At 49.2% G+C, this 16543-nt stretch overlaps 2 protein-coding genes across 5 annotated transcripts; one reads left to right on the top strand and one right to left on the bottom strand.

Moving 5' to 3' along the window:
- Positions 1–7182: 7182 nt before the first annotated feature.
- On the bottom strand, positions 7183–9807 carry LOC123581083. 3 transcript variants are annotated; one of them, XR_006703590.1, is made up of 3 exons: positions 9702–9798; positions 8553–8664; positions 7183–7918 (listed from the first exon to the last, which is right to left on the bottom strand). XR_006703590.1 is itself a non-coding variant. In XM_045446778.1 (2 exons), exons 1-2 carry the CDS (start codon positions 9086–9088, stop codon positions 7723–7725), a joined length of 732 nt encoding a protein of 243 aa, XP_045302734.1. In that variant the 5' UTR covers positions 9089–9607; the 3' UTR covers positions 7183–7722. The 3 variants fall into 3 exon arrangements, 1 of the variants encoding a protein (XP_045302734.1); XR_006703589.1 differs by lacking the exon at positions 8553–8664 and having other exon boundaries at positions 9702–9807; XM_045446778.1 differs by lacking the exon at positions 9702–9798 and having other exon boundaries at positions 8553–9607.
- Positions 9764–14861, top strand: CD8A (CD8a molecule). 2 transcript variants are annotated; one of them, XM_045446777.1, is made up of 6 exons: positions 9764–9935; positions 10024–10389; positions 10997–11107; positions 11328–11438; positions 12077–12107; positions 14743–14861. In XM_045446777.1, the coding sequence occupies exons 1-6, from the start codon at positions 9887–9889 to the stop codon at positions 14792–14794; spliced, it is 720 nt and encodes a 239-aa protein (XP_045302733.1). In that variant the 5' UTR covers positions 9764–9886; the 3' UTR covers positions 14795–14861. The 2 variants fall into 2 exon arrangements, with proteins under 2 accessions (XP_045302733.1, XP_045302732.1); XM_045446776.1 differs by having other exon boundaries at positions 10979–11107.
- The last annotated feature ends 1682 nt before the right edge of the window (positions 14862–16543 follow it).

The raw sequence follows: 16543 nt of genomic DNA, 5'->3' as shown, positions 1-16543 counted from the left end.
TGACATTCTAGCTCTTTCTAGGGACAAGGCATTGCACAGATGGCTTAAGACTAATGGTAGCTATTCAGACATTGGGGGCAATTAAGAGTCTACCTGAAATCTCTCCCCCACCCCCACTACTGGGCCAGAAATTCCATCTTTAACTCGTCATTTGATCCCCTGTTAAAATGCAAACCCACCCTCCACCCACCCCACCCCCCTCCCAATACTAATCCCCGTTGTCAAAGAAAAATAGGGCTCTAAGGAGCCTGGAAAAGGACTAGGGAGTCAGAGTGGGGATCTTGAGAAAGGCAGTGGGGGGAGCTACAGCCGGGGAAGACTGGGGCAATGTGGGGAGGTTGAACGAGGCTGGGCACCCGGTGGGAACTCGCACCTGCTTCCGTTTTGCTTGTGGTCAAGCGCGGACTGAATCGGATTACCCACCCCCCGCCACCCCTCACCCCTCACCTCTCATCCCCACTCCCCACTAGAGGGGGGTAAAAACCAGAGCAACATCGCCCCCTGCTGGACGGAGCGGCGCGTTAGCTTTCATCCACGGTGGGCACCGGGCGGGCGTGGTGGGGAGCGTCCTGGGCTGCTAGACCCAGTTTAGGGAGGCCCTCCTGAGTTACTTGTAGTAAAATGCTCACCCTCCTGGGACTCCGTTTTTCTTCCTCTATAATGTAATGTTTGTAATGTAATGTAATGTAATGTAATGTAATGTAATGTAATGTAATGTTTTCTTCCTCTGGGGGGGGGGGGGGGGGGGAGGGGCAGGGGCAGAAGGCCAAGCCCTGACTTTCTTTAGGGGCCACTGTCTCCTGGGGTAAGAGTGGGAAATGTGCTGGCTGCTTCTGTTCGGGAGCTTGCTACCCACAGAGAAATAAATTCTGTGTGAAATGGTGGGAGGGATCCCGGCCCTGGATCAAGTAGGGTGGGTATCTTAGACATCTGCCCAGGCTGGCCCAGAGAATGGTGCAGAATGAGCAACTGAGAAGGGAAGGGGGTGCAAACCCCTTACAATGACCCCACCTCCTGTCCATCAACTCTGCCTCAAGCGACCTGGCTGGTGCGGATTCCCCAAACCCTCCGTTCGGCCTAGGCCGCTGTGCCTGTGCAGCTGCGTGCGCCTTCAGCCTGGCTCCCCAGCGCTGCACGTCGCCGCCCCGGTGAAGACTGGGTTCAGGTGCAGCTGCGCTGGTGGCCCTGGTCGCCTTCCCCCAGTCTCCCTCCGCCCCCCTGCTAAGGGTGGCGACTTTGGCTGGGCTCCTGTCCTCGCTGCACCCACCACATCCTGGCACCCCCCATCTGGTATCACGTGTTTCCTTGCCTGTCCCCTTTGGCTTGGGGACCTGCAGCACTGGAAGCGGTGCGGTGAAGCAGGACACCAGCTGCAGGCCCCACCCGCACCCCAGCTCCACGTAGCTCCCCTCCACTGCACACCCGCCTGGTGGGGGGGGGGGCATGGGAACACTTTCTCCACAGTCCAAGTTAGAAGCTGACTGTGGGGCCTAGGGAGTCCTCTTGCACCAATCTGCGCTAGGAATGTTCCTGATGGACAGTTCGCCTCAATGTCAGGTGCGGAGAGGAGGCTCATTTCTCCCATTCCTGCCAACCTGAGAAATTGCAAACCTTCCTGGGAAACCCTCTCACCCCTTTCACTCCGCTCCCAGAAAAACGGAAAGAGGAGGGAGGAGCTGGAGGACTACAGGAGGAGGGAGGGAGGATGGGGAGAGCCCTCGGGTTTCCAGGTCTTTTCTCTCCTTCTCAAGCTTCGCCTTCTACCTTCCTCTTCACTCTCCTGTCTTCCTGTTCGCAGAGGAGGAAACTGTAATTAATGGGTCAGTGGGCTGTAGGACGAGTTGGAACCTTTTCCGCCTGCCCCAGGCGAGGGTGGTTAGCTGTGGAAACAATCGCCTCCCACCCCCGCCCTTGCAATTTTCCATTGCTGCGCCCTCCAGCTTCCACAGCTCACCCAGCAGGTATCTGAAGAGAACCTCGAAGATGCCCTCAGAAAGTAGCACGGGGGCTTCCCACGGGCAAGGTCACAGTTTATAAAACATGAGAGTGAAAGCTTCACGGTTGCGTTGAGCTTACTTCATGGATCCTCCACCAGCGCCCAAGTAAAGAAGTAACCATCTTGTGTACAAAGAAACGTTTCCACTGACTTTTCAAGTTTCTGTCTTGGATACACTGGGTCAAGACAACAAATTGTCTCAAGAAAGAGAGAAAGAGAAAGGAAAGGAAAGGAAAGGAAAGGAAAGGAAAGGAAAGGAAAGGAAAGGAAAGGAAAGGAAAGGAGAAAGAAAAAGGAAGAAAGGAAGAAAAAGGAAGGAAAGAAGGAGGAAAGGAAGGAGGGAAGAAAGGAAGAAAGTGAGCCTTTTTTGTAAGTTTATTTTGCACCTGGGTTGTTGTTTGTTTGTTTGTTTGTTTGTTTGTTTTTGCCAGAGCCTTAACCATGAGTACAGCAGGACTCAGCACAGCCAGAAAGAAAAAGGAGAGCTGAAGCCTCATTTATTGTGGAATCGATACTGCACAACTGGTTAGAAAGAAATCAGGTTCTCTAAGCACCAACAAAATTTGTCTTTTAAATGTTCAACAGACCTGTAGGCAAAGAATGCAGACAGGCATTTGGCGGAAGAGGTCAGCTGAATGGCCGCATGGGAAGGACACACTGTCTCTCAACCTTAGTCAGGGAGATGCAAGTTTAAACAACAAGATACCAACTCATCTATCAGAGTGACAGAATTGAAAAGACTGACCAAACTAAGAATTATAAAGCGCGTGGGTAAATGGAAACTCATCCACAGCTGGTGTGAGGATAAACTGGTATCATCACTTTGGAGAGAAACTTGCCAATAGCTAGGGAGGTTGAAGAGAAGCCCATATTCCAGGTCAGTTGGCATCCTCTTGAAGCCCTTCCTCTCCCAAGCTGACACCCTAGAGAAAATCTTGTACATAGACTGTAGGAAATATTCACAAGGATACTCACTGTAGCATTGTTTATAACGGCAAAAACTAGAAACAGCCTGAAGATCCATTAAGAAAGGAACAGAGAGGGGTGCCTGGGTGGCTCACTTGGTTGAGCATCTGACTGTGGCTCAGGTCTTGATCTTGCGTTCGTGAGTTCAAGCCCTGCGTTGGGCTCTGTGCTGACATCCTGGAGCCTGCTTCGGATTCTGTGTCCCCCCTCTCTCTCCGCCCCACCCCTGCTTGTGCTATGTTTCTCTCTGTTTTTCAAAAATGAATAAACTTTTTTAAAATAAAAAAACACAAAGGAATGGATAAATAAAGAGTGGCGGTTGTTATCAGATTTTACTGCTCTTGTATCCCACCCCAAAGACGAAAGACTCTGAGCTCCTTTACTTGTTTTTTTTTTTTTTTTGAAGTTTTTATTGTGGTAAAATACATATAATATTTACCACCTTAACATTTCTCAGTGTCGAGTTCAGTGGTATTAAGTACATTCACATTATGGTACAGACATCACTACCATCCATCTCCATCCATCTCCAGAACTCCTATTTTGTACTCATCAAATAATAACTCCCCAACCTTCTGCCCCCCAGCTCATGGCAACTGCCAATCTACTTTCTGTCTCTATGGTTCTGAGCACAGTATTTGTCCCTTTGTGACTGGCTTATTTCACTCGTCATAAGGTTCTCAGGGTTTAGCCACGTTGTAGTATATGTCAAAATTTCCTTCCTTTTTAAAAGTTGAATAATATTCCATTGTGTGGACATCCCACATTTGCTTATCTTTCATCTATCGGGGGACACCTGGGTTGCCTCCACATCGTAGCTCTTGTGAATGATGCTGCTATGAATGTAGGTATATTCCTTCACTCCATTTTAACTTGACATCAAGCATTTCTCATCATAAATAGATGTAAAATATATAATTCCAATGTGTTGTAAATATTAATGTTTTAAGATAAAGCCTTTACATCACTTTTTAACTTTTTCTGATAGAATATGAATAAATAATGTATCAATTTTATTTCCACCCTCACTGTTTTGTTTTTTTTTTTAATGTTTATTTATTTTTGAGAGAGACAGAGAGAGACACAGCATGAGCAGGGGAAGGAGCAGAAATAGAGGGAGACACAGAATCCGAAGCAGACTCCAGGCTCTGAGCTGTCAGCACAGAGCTCGATGCGGGGCTCGAACTCACTAACCGTGAGATCACGACCTGAGATGGAGGCTTAACCAACTGAGCCACCCAGGCGCCCCAACCCTCACCTGTTTTTAAAAGCAAGAACATGTTCTTTAACTTTTGAAAATTTTTCATCATTCCTTTTTTCCCTCTAATTTATGAATTCTACCCATCTTCCTGCATAGAAGTTTATCCTAATGTAGTATGTTTTTATGCTTGAAGAGCTTTTATTGATCAGACTTCTCTGCCAGAAAAGCATATAAAATGAAATTTTAATTTCCTATAACCATGAATTTCCAAGTATTAAAAATTTATTTAGATTATGCCATCATTACAGCTATTGGCAGTGCAGACTGCTCAAAAACAACAGAAGTTATATTGAAAATGAAATGTTAAACATAAAAAGTAGCCTTTGGTAATACTGTACTATAGTTACAAAATGTTACCATTGGGAGACACTGGGTAAAGAGTATATGAGAGCTCTGTATTGTTTCTTATAATGCAGTGTCAAAATAAGAATTTTTATAAAAAAATAACTTTTAGTGGAAATTCAGCTCTTAAAGAGATGGATAGGCCCAATTAGTTAATGAACCCATAAGAAATTATAACCTATTGCTAAAATGAGACAGGGTTCAACGTCAATTATTTTCCTACCTTCTTTTCATCCAGTGTAAGCACTGAGAAATCTTGTTCTTATAAATGGTTTGGTTGTAGCAGAGACGCTAAATCTTTTAACTTTTTCAAAAAAAAAAACAAAACACCACAGGGCGCCTGGGTGGCTCAGTCAGTTAAGCATCCACCTTCAGCTCAGGTCATGATCTTGCAGTTCATGGGTGGGTTCGAGTTCCACATTGGGCTCCATGCTGACAGTTCAGAGCCTGGAGCCTGCTTCGGATTCTGTGTCTCCCTCTCTCTCTCTCTCTGCCCCTCCCCTGTTCACACTCTGTCTCTCTCTCAAAAAATAAAGCATTAAAAAAAATTAAAAAAAAAAAAAAACCACAATAGTGAGCTACCAACAAAAAGCCATTTTAATGATCTAGTTGTTACTGTATTACTTTGCAAGGGCTGCTGTAAACAAAGTACCACAAACCAGGAGGCTCCACAACAGCAATGTATAGTCTCACAGTTTCGGGAAGCTACAAGTCCAAGATCAGGGGCGAGTTTGTTCCCTTTCAGGGCTGTGAGAAAGATCTGCTTTCCCTCTCCCCTACTTTCTGGTGCGTTCCCCACCATCTTTGGGTTTCTTGGCTTGTAGAATCATCACCGTGATCTCTGCCTTTATTTTCACATGACATTCTCCCAGGGTATGTGTCTGTATCCAAATGTACCCTCTTTAGAAGGACACCAGTTATATTGGATTAGGACCCACCCTAATGACCTCATTTTAACTTGACTTTACCTTTAATAAAACCCTATCTCCAATAAGGTTATATTCTGAGGTACTGGGGGTTAGGATTTCAAAATAGGGTTTTCAGGGGACATACACACTTCAGCCCCTAACAGTTGGCAAATCTAGTAGGTCTTCTTTCAATTGTGTTGAAAGCAAAGACTTGGGAACCACTGAACTGCAAGTGGCTTGATTACTATCTTTAGAGTTACTCACTTCTCAGTTTCTGGAAGCCGATTAAGACAGGCTTTACCAATACCTATTTACTCATACCCTGTGAACTGTACCATTCTTTTTTTTTTTTAATTTTTTTTTTACGTTTATTTATTTTTGGGACAGAGAGAGACAGAGCACGAACGGGGGAGGGGCAGAGAGAGAGGGAGACACAGAATCGGAAGCAGGCTGCAGGCTCTGAGCCATCAGCCCAGAGCCCGACGCGGGGCTCGAACTCACGGACTGCGAGATCGTGACCTGAGCCGAAGTCGGACGCCCAACCGACTGAGCCACCCAGGCGCCCCTGAACTGTACCCTTCTTATCTCACCTAGAAGCAACGGCCCTCACTGATGGACTTAGAAGGGGTTGGAGAAATATAAATATTTTTAATTTCAATACAGATTTGACAAAACTATATTTTAATTAAATGTTTTTATTTTATCATAGACTTTAAACTTTGTTTTCATCAAAACTTTGGAGCTGAGGATTTTTACCTCATTTGATTCGTTGCACATAAAAATGCTGCCAACTAAGGTCATTGGCAAAGCCAGTCTTCAACGTCAAACCAAGTAGCAAATCAGACTGTGTGTTGAAAAGGAAGTGTGGGGGCACCTGGGTGGCTCTGGCAGTCAAGTATACAACTTTGGCTCAGGTCATGATCTCACGGTTTGGGAGTTCGAGCCCCACATTGGGTTTCGCGCTGACAGAGCGGGCCTGCTTGGGATTCTCTCTCTATCCATCTCTCTCTGCTCCTCCCCTGCTCTCTGTCTCTTTCAAAAGAAATAAACTTAAAAAAAGAAAGAAAGAAAGAAAGAAAGAAAGAAAGAAAGAAAGAAAGAAAGAAAAGGAAGCCTGGTTCCCTTTGCAATGCAATGCTAATGAACACGTTAGGAATGAGCGCACCTCCCATAGTAACTATGTGGCTTCTGCATTGTAGCTCTCCAAAAGAGAGGTGAGTAAAGTGATGAGGCCAAGGAGTTGGCCATAAAGTGCTCCGCTTCCAGCATTTCTCCCAGACACCCTCTTTGCCAGGATCTCAGGGACTCTCCTCAGGAGAAATGCTTATTCCTAAAGGAATGGGCATGGAATGAAAAATATCTGGGTGTTTCCCCTTGTTGCCCACAGAGGGTTTCGAACCTCCTGGGCATTGCCCCACAGTAACGTACGGGATAGTAGCAGGTCTGCCTTTTTGTTTTAAAGCAAGCAAACGGCAGTTATGAAAAAGAAGGCAGGGAAAGAGAATCAACACGAAGACAAGACACAGACATCTGCTCCTGGGCAGATCCGTCTTAGGAAAGAGAACCAATGGCAGTTGAGGATCTGGAAAATGAGCCCCTTCAAATATCGTGCATCCCCGCAGACAGCCTCCTTGTCCCCCAAGGGTATGAATACTCTGGTTTGAGGATCCCCGAACTGTCATGTATTCACAAGATAATGCTATACTATACACCATTTTAAATGAATGAACTAAATCTATATGTAACAACACAATGCAAACTCAAAGACCTACAATATGACAATGTGTCTGTAGATTGAAACATTCTCCAGAAAAAGTGGGAGTGACGTTGACAGGTATTTGTCACTGAGATAAAGCAAAGCCCTGTCAACTCTAGAACCCAAAGGCCTTTCTAGGCCCAAACAAGCTAACTCCTTCCAAGGAGACAGTATTGTCCCCACAGAGCTGGATTGGCAAGAGGAGGCAGCAGGGCCACTGATTTCAAGTTGTCCGTGTAGTCAGTGTCTTAGGAGCTGTGGCACGGAGCCCTGATTAATTTTGTACCCCTGCCCTGCCCGTGTATGCCTTCTGAGTGTCTTCGTGTCATGTCAGTTAAGCTGATTTTATTTCCATGTTTTAAGAACGAACACCTCCAGAAAAACAAAGACTTGCTTCAATTCAGCACAGAAACTGGTGACTCTCCTACCTTGTCTCTCTCTGGATGTTTTTAAAAAGAAGGGGCTCGCCTGGCGGAGTGTAGTTCTCCTTTCTTCACCCTACCCCGCTGGAGTGCCGTGGCTTGGGGTAGGGGATGCACCTGGCAGGGGAGGGCAGGCCCCGCTCAGCCCTCTGCACACCTGGCCCTATTGCATGCAAGTATCCCCAGAATTTGCGCGCGGATTGCATCTGCTCTCCTGCTTGCTGCGGAGCGGATGTCCTCGTGGTTGCATCGAGAATCCGCCACATTCTGTAAAAAAAAATATCACAAAGCCTCCTTTGTTTCACACGTTGCCTTGGCATCCCCCTCCCCTCAACCCTCTGTAGTGCTCTGTACAAAGGGGCTGCCACCCTCGTGGCTGACACTTTTCTTAGCTGCAAAGCTGGAAGGCCTCCAAGCCAGCTGCAGCTCTCTTTCAGGAGACAGACATGGCCTGTCTGGTCTTGGCTCTTTCTCCATCACCCTCATTCATGTGAGTTAAGGCACAGCACTGTGTATACACAGCCAGGGACACACGCACACATGTATCCATCTATATGCCAGGGGATGATGCCCTACTGTGAGCCACAGTCATAACCATCATTACAAAAGGTTTTCCTTCCCCAGCCTTCCTCATCTTCCATTTGAAAATGTAACAGGTAGGAGCGCCTGGGTGGCTCAGTCAGTTGAGCATCTCGATTTTGGCTCAGATCATGATCTCATGGTCCATGAGTTCGAGCCCCACATCAGAGCCTGGAGCCTGCTTCAGATTCTGTGTCTCCCTCTCCCTCTGCCCCTCCCCTGCTCATGTTCTGTCTCTCTCTCTCTCTCTGAGATAAACATTAAAAAAAAATTTTTTTTTTATAGCCCATTCAACACTTAAAGTTTTGCAAGCACAGCTCACCCCAAGCTATGATGTGACTTGGTGGGGAGGGGTGTCTGAGACACAGTCTTCGCCAGGCAAAACTCACAGGTGGGGCAGACACATGGCACAGATAATGCCACGTGGCTCAACTCTAGAATGAAGTAGCAACAGTGTGAGGTACATTCATTATGGGATTCAAAGCAGAAAGGCTCAGGCAACCGGAAGAAAAGGGAGGAGGGGCATCCACTGGAGGTGGAGGGAGGTTTCAGGACCTCAATCTGCAAAAAGGAAGGGGACACGGTGTGCAGGAGCCTGGGAAGAAAACTGTCTCCCCCCAGGCATTCACCCAGGCTACACACATGTCCCTGCCAAGCACCTAAAGTCAGGTACACAGAGGAATGAGGTCTAAATCCCACAGCACTGGAGCCGGCCCCAGGGCTTAAACAGAATGGTATTTCCCGCAAAGGGAACAACGAAGGCAAGAGGAGTTTCGACGACCTCAAGTCCCCGTGAGAATGCAGGGCCAGGGGACTGGGCAGAGGTTGGGAGGAGCCAACCCGTGTTTCAGTTTCCATTCAGTCCCGGATTTCGTAGGCGCCTCCAGGAGTGACACTTTCAGATCCCCTTTATGAGAATAATGATCATGGCAGGGTGACTGAAGGTCTAGCCAAGAGAGGCACTGGTGTAGAGGCCCCACTGTTTGCAGTGGCTACACCATGCAAGAAAAAAAAAAAAAAAAAAAAAAAAAACCTGTGAGGTGAAGTTTAGCAGCAGGGAGAAATCTCCACGGGTGTGGTCAGCAGTTGACCGCCAGTACCACACAAGGCGTGAGTGGCCCCTGCCCCATGGTAGTCTCCTTCCGGCGGAACACCCAGAGTCCCCTGGCCAGAGAAGCTTGCAAATCATCAACGCCTCTCCGTCCTCAACCCTCAGTGCCCATCTTGCTAGAGACACTCTGAGTGACTACAGAGGAAGGGGACGTGTGTGCTCTGCTTTCCTGCTCACCCTCACCTCTTGTAAACCTCTGTCTCCGTCGCCCCCACAAGAGAGCCTTTCCCAAGGGTCATTTGCAAGCCTTTTTCTTCATCCACAAACCCGCAGTTCTCCACTGACCCCAGCTGTCCTGTAAAGCCTACTTCGACGGCCCATCTAGATCATGGACCACCACCCCCCTCCCAGCCCCCTCACCGGGCTGGAAGGTGGCAACCGCGGAAAAACAGGGCCACTCTCCTCGACGGGGCTTCGGGTGACATCACATCCTCCGAACGCGAAATCTGGCTCCTCGGCCGGCCGGCGAAGGGCGCAACTTCCCCCCTCGGGGTCCCACCAGCTCCTGCGCGCGTCCGCTCGTGTCGCTCAGCGCCGAGTGCGCCATGGCCTCTCCGGTGACTGCCCAGCTCCTGCCGCTGGCCTTGCTGCTTCGTGAGTTGGCAACCCTCGGGGAGGGCGGGGGCGGGGCAGACGCGGGGCGCCGGGCTCCCGGCTCAGTCTGGACACCTGCCACCCGCAGATGCCGCCGCAGCCGCTGGGCCGACCCCGTTCCGCTTATCGCCCGGGAAGGTGGAGGGCAGGCTCGGCCAGCGGGTGGAGCTGCAGTGCGAGGTGCTGCTGTCCAGCGCGGCGCCGGGCTGCACCTGGCTCTTCCAGAAGGACGAACCTGCCGCCCGCCCCATCTTCCTGGCGTACCTCTCCAGAAGCCGGACCAAGTTGGCCGAGGGGCTGGACCCCAAACAGATCTCGGGCCAGAGGATTCAGGACACCCTCTACAGTCTCACCCTGCACAGCTTCCGCAAGGAGGAAGAAGGCTACTATTTCTGCTCGGTCGTGAGCAACTCCGTTCTGTACTTCAGCGCCTTCGTCCCGGTCTTCCTGCCAGGTCCGAGCGCCCAGGGCGCGGCACCTCTCGGTGTGCGGTTTAGGACTCCTCTCTGAACCCGTGTTCACACGAACCCCCCGCTTTCGAGCCTCTTAGAGACCTTGTGTGTGTGTGTGGTGGGGGGGGGGGGGTGCTCCCATTTCACAGACGAGGAAGCTGAGGCTAAGGTGCGGCTGGGTCGAGGCTGAAGATGGCTTCTTAGGTCCGGCCGATTTGGGCTCGAGTTCGGGTGCTCGTCTACTCCTGGGCAGTTACTTAAATTCTGTGAGCCAGCGTTTGCTCGTCAGTGACCGGCGGATATCAACCCAAGCCCGCAAGCTTGCGGGTTGAGCCATGGAGAGAGGCTGGGTGACCGGGAGCGGGCTCCTGCGTTCCGGTCCGAGGCGCCGAGTGCGCTTGGCGGAGCCGGGGACTCGGCAGGGTACCGCGCGCGCCGCAAAGGGGTGAGCGCGAATCCTCGAAGTCCCTAATCCGTCTCCCCGCCTTGAGTGCAGAGATCCGCGAGCGCGGAGGAGGCGCCCCCTGGGGCAGAGGCGCGTGGGGCAGTGGGGAGGGTTAAGGTAGATGTCCCCGGTCCGACTCCAACTAGGCTGTGTTTTTCCCGCAGTCAAGCCCACCACTACGCCCGCGCCGCGACCGCCCACGCAGGCGCCCATCACCGCGTCGCAGCGGGTGTCTCTGCGCCCGGGGACCTGCCAGCCTTCAGCGGGCAGCACAGGTGAGACAGGCACAAGGTCCCGGGGCGGGAACCGGCCAGGGGCCGTGCGGGCCGCAGGGAGAGCCCCTGCTAGGGCCAGCCCTGATCCTGGAGGTAGAGGCGAAAGCTGTCCACGTGGTGGGAAAACAGACCCGGACCCAAGAGACAAGCCCAAGCTGGTGGTATGGGGTGGGAGGATCGCCGGCCGGCTCCTAAATGTCGGCGTTTTCGGTGTCTTCAGTGGAAGCAAGTGGGCTGGACTTGTCCTGTGACATCTACATCTGGGCACCCCTGGCTGGGACCTGCGCCTTCCTTCTCCTGTCGCTGGTCATCACCGTCATCTGCAACCACAGTAAGTCCTAGGGAAGCGCGGAGTTACGGGAAGCGGTCTGCTCCGCTGGCTCCGATTGCGCGGCTTGCTCCAGGCAGCCCTTGCCCGCAGACAGGATGGAGATTTCTGGGACTCCGAGCTGCACTGTAGGGTAAGGCAGAGCCCATTTTTTTCCTGGAGACAGAACTCGAGAAAGTCCCTTGTCCCTCTGCTTTCCACTCTCCGGGATATTTTCCCGACGACAGAGCCCTTATCCCAGGGGCGGTAGCTGTGGTGAGTCCATTGGCTAAGGACAAGCGAGCGCACAGATCCTGGCTTATCACAAACGCCCGCGGGGGAGGCTGCCGCTGTGGCCCTGGGACCAGTGCCCAGAAAGGCTGGTCAAAACCATGACGAGTTGAGACTGACCCTCAGCCGCCTCCTCCTGAATCCCCTACTACTTTGGGTCCCACCGTGGGTGACTGTACTAACCCATCTTAACCCACATCTGTATTTTCAATGCTTTTTAAAATTGATGAGAAGAGGGAAGGAAAATTCCCTTACCTGGCTCTCAAAAGTTATAATCCTAAAGAAATAGGAAAAGGGAGGGAGAAACACTATCTGGGGACTATTGGTGGAGGGAGGGGTCAGTCACTTTACCCCTTCTTTTTCTTATCCAGGGAACCGAAGACGTGTTTGCAAATGTCCGAGGTGAGTGTTTTGTAATCCCTGGTCCTAACACTGGGCAGCCCAGGGCAGAGGCCGGGCTTCCCAAACAGCAGTCGGTGGGAACCCTTCCCAGAGAGAGGCCACAGCAGTGGAATTCTGGGAGCAGGGAATCAGCATAGTTCTTGAGCAAAGAGAGGCACAAGGCAGGCACTGTGGGGGAAATGGGGGCACAGGTTGGGCTAACGGGAAGAGCAGTGTGACTATAGTAAATCTCCCTCTTATTTGGCTTAGCACCAAAAATCCCATCTGAAGCATTCGCCCAAAGAATCCTAGCTCCTCAAAGACCTGAGGTCTCTTCATCTGGATGATTCCAGCTGGCTTTTATTGTTTTCTTAAGAAAACTTTTCCTTCCCACTTGCTTGTTCTAGATTTTTGAGAGTCTAGTGTTTTGAGAGAGAGCCAATCTTCTATCAGGGAACCAAATAAACAATGGTCTAGGTTCCTAATTTCCCTGTGTCAGTGCAGGGCCTGGATTTATGACCAAGGACTGGACTGGAAGAAAAGGGAACCAGAGGCAGGGGCAGTTAACTATCTGGCAGCTCAAGTGACTCCCTGATCCAATTCCAGGCTGTGATCATTCTGAAATGATCAGGAAAAAAACAAAAACAAAAACCAGTGTCTGGAAGAGAGGTCTCCATCTCCACAGTCCTTTGAACTTAGGCTGAGGCAGCCCTGCCCTAACATCTCACTGGCACCACTGGAGCCCTCCACTGTGGTGGGGCTACACTCAGGATCTCTCTTATCCACACAGCAACCCCATGTGAGAGATACCACAGTCCCATCTCACAGATTAGCAGCTCAGCTCAAGAAACCCACCAAAGACGGCAGAGACATGATGACACCCAGATTATTGATAATAATAAACCACTTGATAAAAGCCTGCAGAGTCCCAGCTACTAGCCATATATATACATATATATATTAATTTCAACTTTCATAACAATTTTACAAGTAGTTACCATGACCACCATTTTTCAGATGAGGAAACTAATGGGTAGGACATTTAGTGACTTGTCCAAGGCCATACAATCAGCAGGTAGCAGAGCTGCAACTTCTATCCAAAACTCAGGCTGCTTCCTACGATTGGGGGGTTGGGGGATGGGGTTGTTTAAGGATAACATATAAGAATTATATTCACTGGTTTCTTTCAGTAGATAAAAATATTTCAAGGTTTGTTTTTTAAGTTTGAGAGAGAGATAGCATGGGCGTGCGCACACACACACACATACACACAAGCAGGGGAGGGGCAGAGAGAAGGGAGAGACAGAATCCCAAGCAGGCTTTGCACCATCAGTGCAGAGCCCGATGTGGGGCTTGAACTCACCAACTGTGAGATTATGACCTAAGCTGAGATCAAGACTCTGACACTTAACTGAGTCATTAATTTTTGAGGCGCCCCCAAATTATTTCAAGTTTCATTCCTAGGGTTTGCATTTCTCACTCCTTGATATTTCCCTGCAGGAAGCCAACTTCACTATCTCATATATCTTTATATATATATATATAACAATGGAAATGTAATGAATTTCCAATGCCTGTTTTAAATGCTATAACAAGGGGATAAAGACCCTTTCAAAACAGAGAAAGATTTTTAGCATTTTCAAGTACTTGGGGTGCAGTTGGGAGCTTTTGGAGGAGGATCATCCCTTATCTGTATCTTTTCTGAAAATTCTCATTTTGAAATGAACTGAGAGGGGCACCTGGATGGCTCAGTCGTTTCAATGTCTGACTCTTGATCTTGGCTCAGGTCATGATCTCACGGTTTGTGAGTCTGAGCCCCACATCAGGCTGTGCACTGACAGTGCAGACCCTACTTGGGTTTCTCTCTCTCTCTCTCTCTCTCTCTCTCTCTCTCTCTCTGCCCCTCCCATGCACTCTTTCTCTCAAAATAAATAAACTTAAAAAAAAAAAAAAAAGGAACTCTGCCCTAGAATGCAAAGCTATACTGGGTAAGCATATCTCAGGGATCCACATGCATGACTTAACATATCTAGTGATGACTGAGGGCAGCTCAGCTTCCACAGAGACATTTGGGAGGATGGTGTGCGTAGACATGACACTCATGATGCATTAGCCCATTTAGGAGGCACTAGCCCAGTACTGAATTAACACACATTTTTAGTGTGACATCAAATGTGGGTTGTTTGTGTGAGATAAAGTAGCTCTTCGTGGCTGATGGTGGTGGTTTGCTCACATCCTCCCCTATCCCTGTGATCCTCCCAGGGGCTGAGAATCAGGTCAACTGATGATGTTGGTTATCAGCCTCTTTTTGTCACCTCCATGGGTACCCTGACAAAGGCTCCAAGAAGCTAGACAAACTGGGTTCAGACCCTGGCTCCACCACCTCCTAGATATGTGACCTTGGGCAAGTTCTCCAGTCTCTCATTCCCAGTGCCCCTCACTCTTCAGGTAGCTGTGACCGCGAGACGACAGACACGTGATGCTTGACAGGGTTGCTGACATCACTCACCCAGCCCCATGCTGGTGTTCCAGGGACAAGTCCTCAGGCCCTGAAGGGGCCGGCAGGCTGGAGAGGGTGGGGAGACATGCATGGATGTTGCATCACACCGTGGGGGCTCTTGCTGCAGTAACAGTTGGTCGCCTGTCTCTCTTTCAGGCCCGTGGTCAGAGCAGGAGGCAAGCCTAGCCCGTCAGAGAGATACGTCTAACATGGAGATGGGCCCCATGCACCAGCCACTACAAGACCAAATAAAACTCTCTTTATGAGGACAGTAACAGTCCTTCCCTTTCAGTTTTTCCAGCTTCCTTCTTAATGTATCTGTTCTCATTATTATTTTCATGGGGGTGGGGTGGGGAAGCGACTTTTTCTTTACGTGTTTTCCTCAGTTGACACAAAACAAGACTGTATATCTACAGTACACCACAAGGGTTACGAGACCATTGTGTGCACGCACTGGGGTAAAGGGTGGGCAGGCCAGAGCTACTGTGAGCCATGTTCTTGGAATCTGGCGGTTAGAGCTGGTGGGGGAGGAGGGAGCCTTGACATAGCTTAGCCCAAACCTCTTCAGTGGACATCCAGGGATGGGGGCAGCTTGATCAGAGTCACAGCAAGGTTCAGGGCTCTTCCTCCAGCCATTCAGATCTTTCTTCTGGAGACCTCTGTTTCAGCGTGGGGTGTTGTGTCTCAAACCTCAAGGGCACAAATTATTTCTTGAGCACCAGTGATAGAGCCATAGCCCCAAAGAGGTAATGGAATAAGAGAACTTCTGCCTTTCAGAGTTCGATAATGTAGTTGAATAGTATCAGACTTTGTAAATTATGAAGTGTGAAACTGTATGGAGTAGGAATGCCTCAAAACGGAAAGGGTTAACTGAATCTTGGCACATGAAGAAAATCTCTGTGAAATCTGCAGGGGAGGGGGACAAAACTGCTCGCCCAGCCCTTGCATTACAGAGGGGCCCCTGAAGGAGGGGAGACCACTCCTTTCCGAGTGTGATTTGCGTGTCAGTCTGGTAAGGAAGCTGAGAGCCAAGCGTGCTGCCTTACATGCACACTTCCTCTCTTATGGACTTGTGGAAGCAGTGAGTGCTGCTTGGAAGAAAAAAACGTAGACAAGGAAATAAGAATCACCTGTAATTCTTTGTCTCGGGTATAGTCCATTGTTAATATTACGGTGTACATTCTCTATTTTCTATGCATGTATGTGAAGTACATACTTCCGTTTTTAAAAAGTGGGATTGCACTGTGTGTTTATAAATGGCTTTAAAAAACAAACATTTATGGCATGCCTTTTAAGGACAAGATAGCACTCCGTTTTTTATTGTGGCATCTTTTATCTATTTAACTATTACTCAGGATTGAAGTTTCCAGTTTTTCACTACTGTAATAACGCTGACAAAACTTTGCACACAGCTTTGTTTCTTTAGGGTAAAAACCTAAAAGTAAAATGACTGGGTCGGTCCCTACTTTCACTGTGCACTCCCCTATTTTCACATCAGTTAAAACTGGTTAGCCTTGGGGCCCCTGAGTGGCTCAGTCGGTTGAGCATCTGACTTTGGCTCCGGTCATAATCTCACGGTTTGTGGGTTTGGGCCCCGAATTGGGTTCTGTGCTGACAGCTCGGGCAGAGCCTGGATCCTGTTTTGGATTCTGTGTCTCCCTCTCTCTCTCTGCCCCTCCCCTGCTTGTGCTTTTTCTCTCAAAAATCGATAAATAAACTTAAAAAGAAAAACTGATTAGCATCTTCTCGAAACATCTTGTCTTTTGTTCTTTCGTGGTAACAGATGAGCTGATACCTCTAAGGAAGCATAAAATCTTCAGGCTGTGGTTGAGGTCAAATGTACATACTGAAAAGTGCCCAAATCCTAAGTATACGGCAGCTCCAAGTCGTCATTACGTGAAAACACTCAACACAGCCAGCACCAGAATCACAGAGAACTTTCCCTGCCTTCCTAAAA

Source organism: Leopardus geoffroyi, chromosome A3, assembly GCF_018350155.1.
Source record: "Leopardus geoffroyi isolate Oge1 chromosome A3, O.geoffroyi_Oge1_pat1.0, whole genome shotgun sequence".
Taxonomy (NCBI): Eukaryota; Metazoa; Chordata; class Mammalia; order Carnivora; family Felidae; genus Leopardus; species Leopardus geoffroyi.
Note: the sequence above shows the minus strand (reverse complement) of the source record. Positions and strands in the feature narration are given on the sequence as shown.

Coding starts and splice junctions, on each gene's coding strand:
- LOC123581083 (XM_045446778.1), bottom strand. CDS start 9,088: ATGGAAACTGAAACACGGGTTGGCTCCTCCCAACCTCTGCCCAGTCCC. Junction 7,919..8,552: donor AAGTCACATCATAGCTTGGG/GTGAGCTGTGCT, acceptor TTTTTTTTACAG/AATGTGGCGGATTCTCGATG.
- CD8A (XM_045446776.1), top strand. CDS start 9,887: ATGGCCTCTCCGGTGACTGCCCAGCTCCTGCCGCTGGCCTTGCTGCTT. Junction 9,936..10,023: donor GCCGCTGGCCTTGCTGCTTC/GTGAGTTGGCAA, acceptor TGCCACCCGCAG/ATGCCGCCGCAGCCGCTGGG. Junction 11,108..11,327: donor GCCTTCAGCGGGCAGCACAG/GTGAGACAGGCA, acceptor CGGTGTCTTCAG/TGGAAGCAAGTGGGCTGGAC.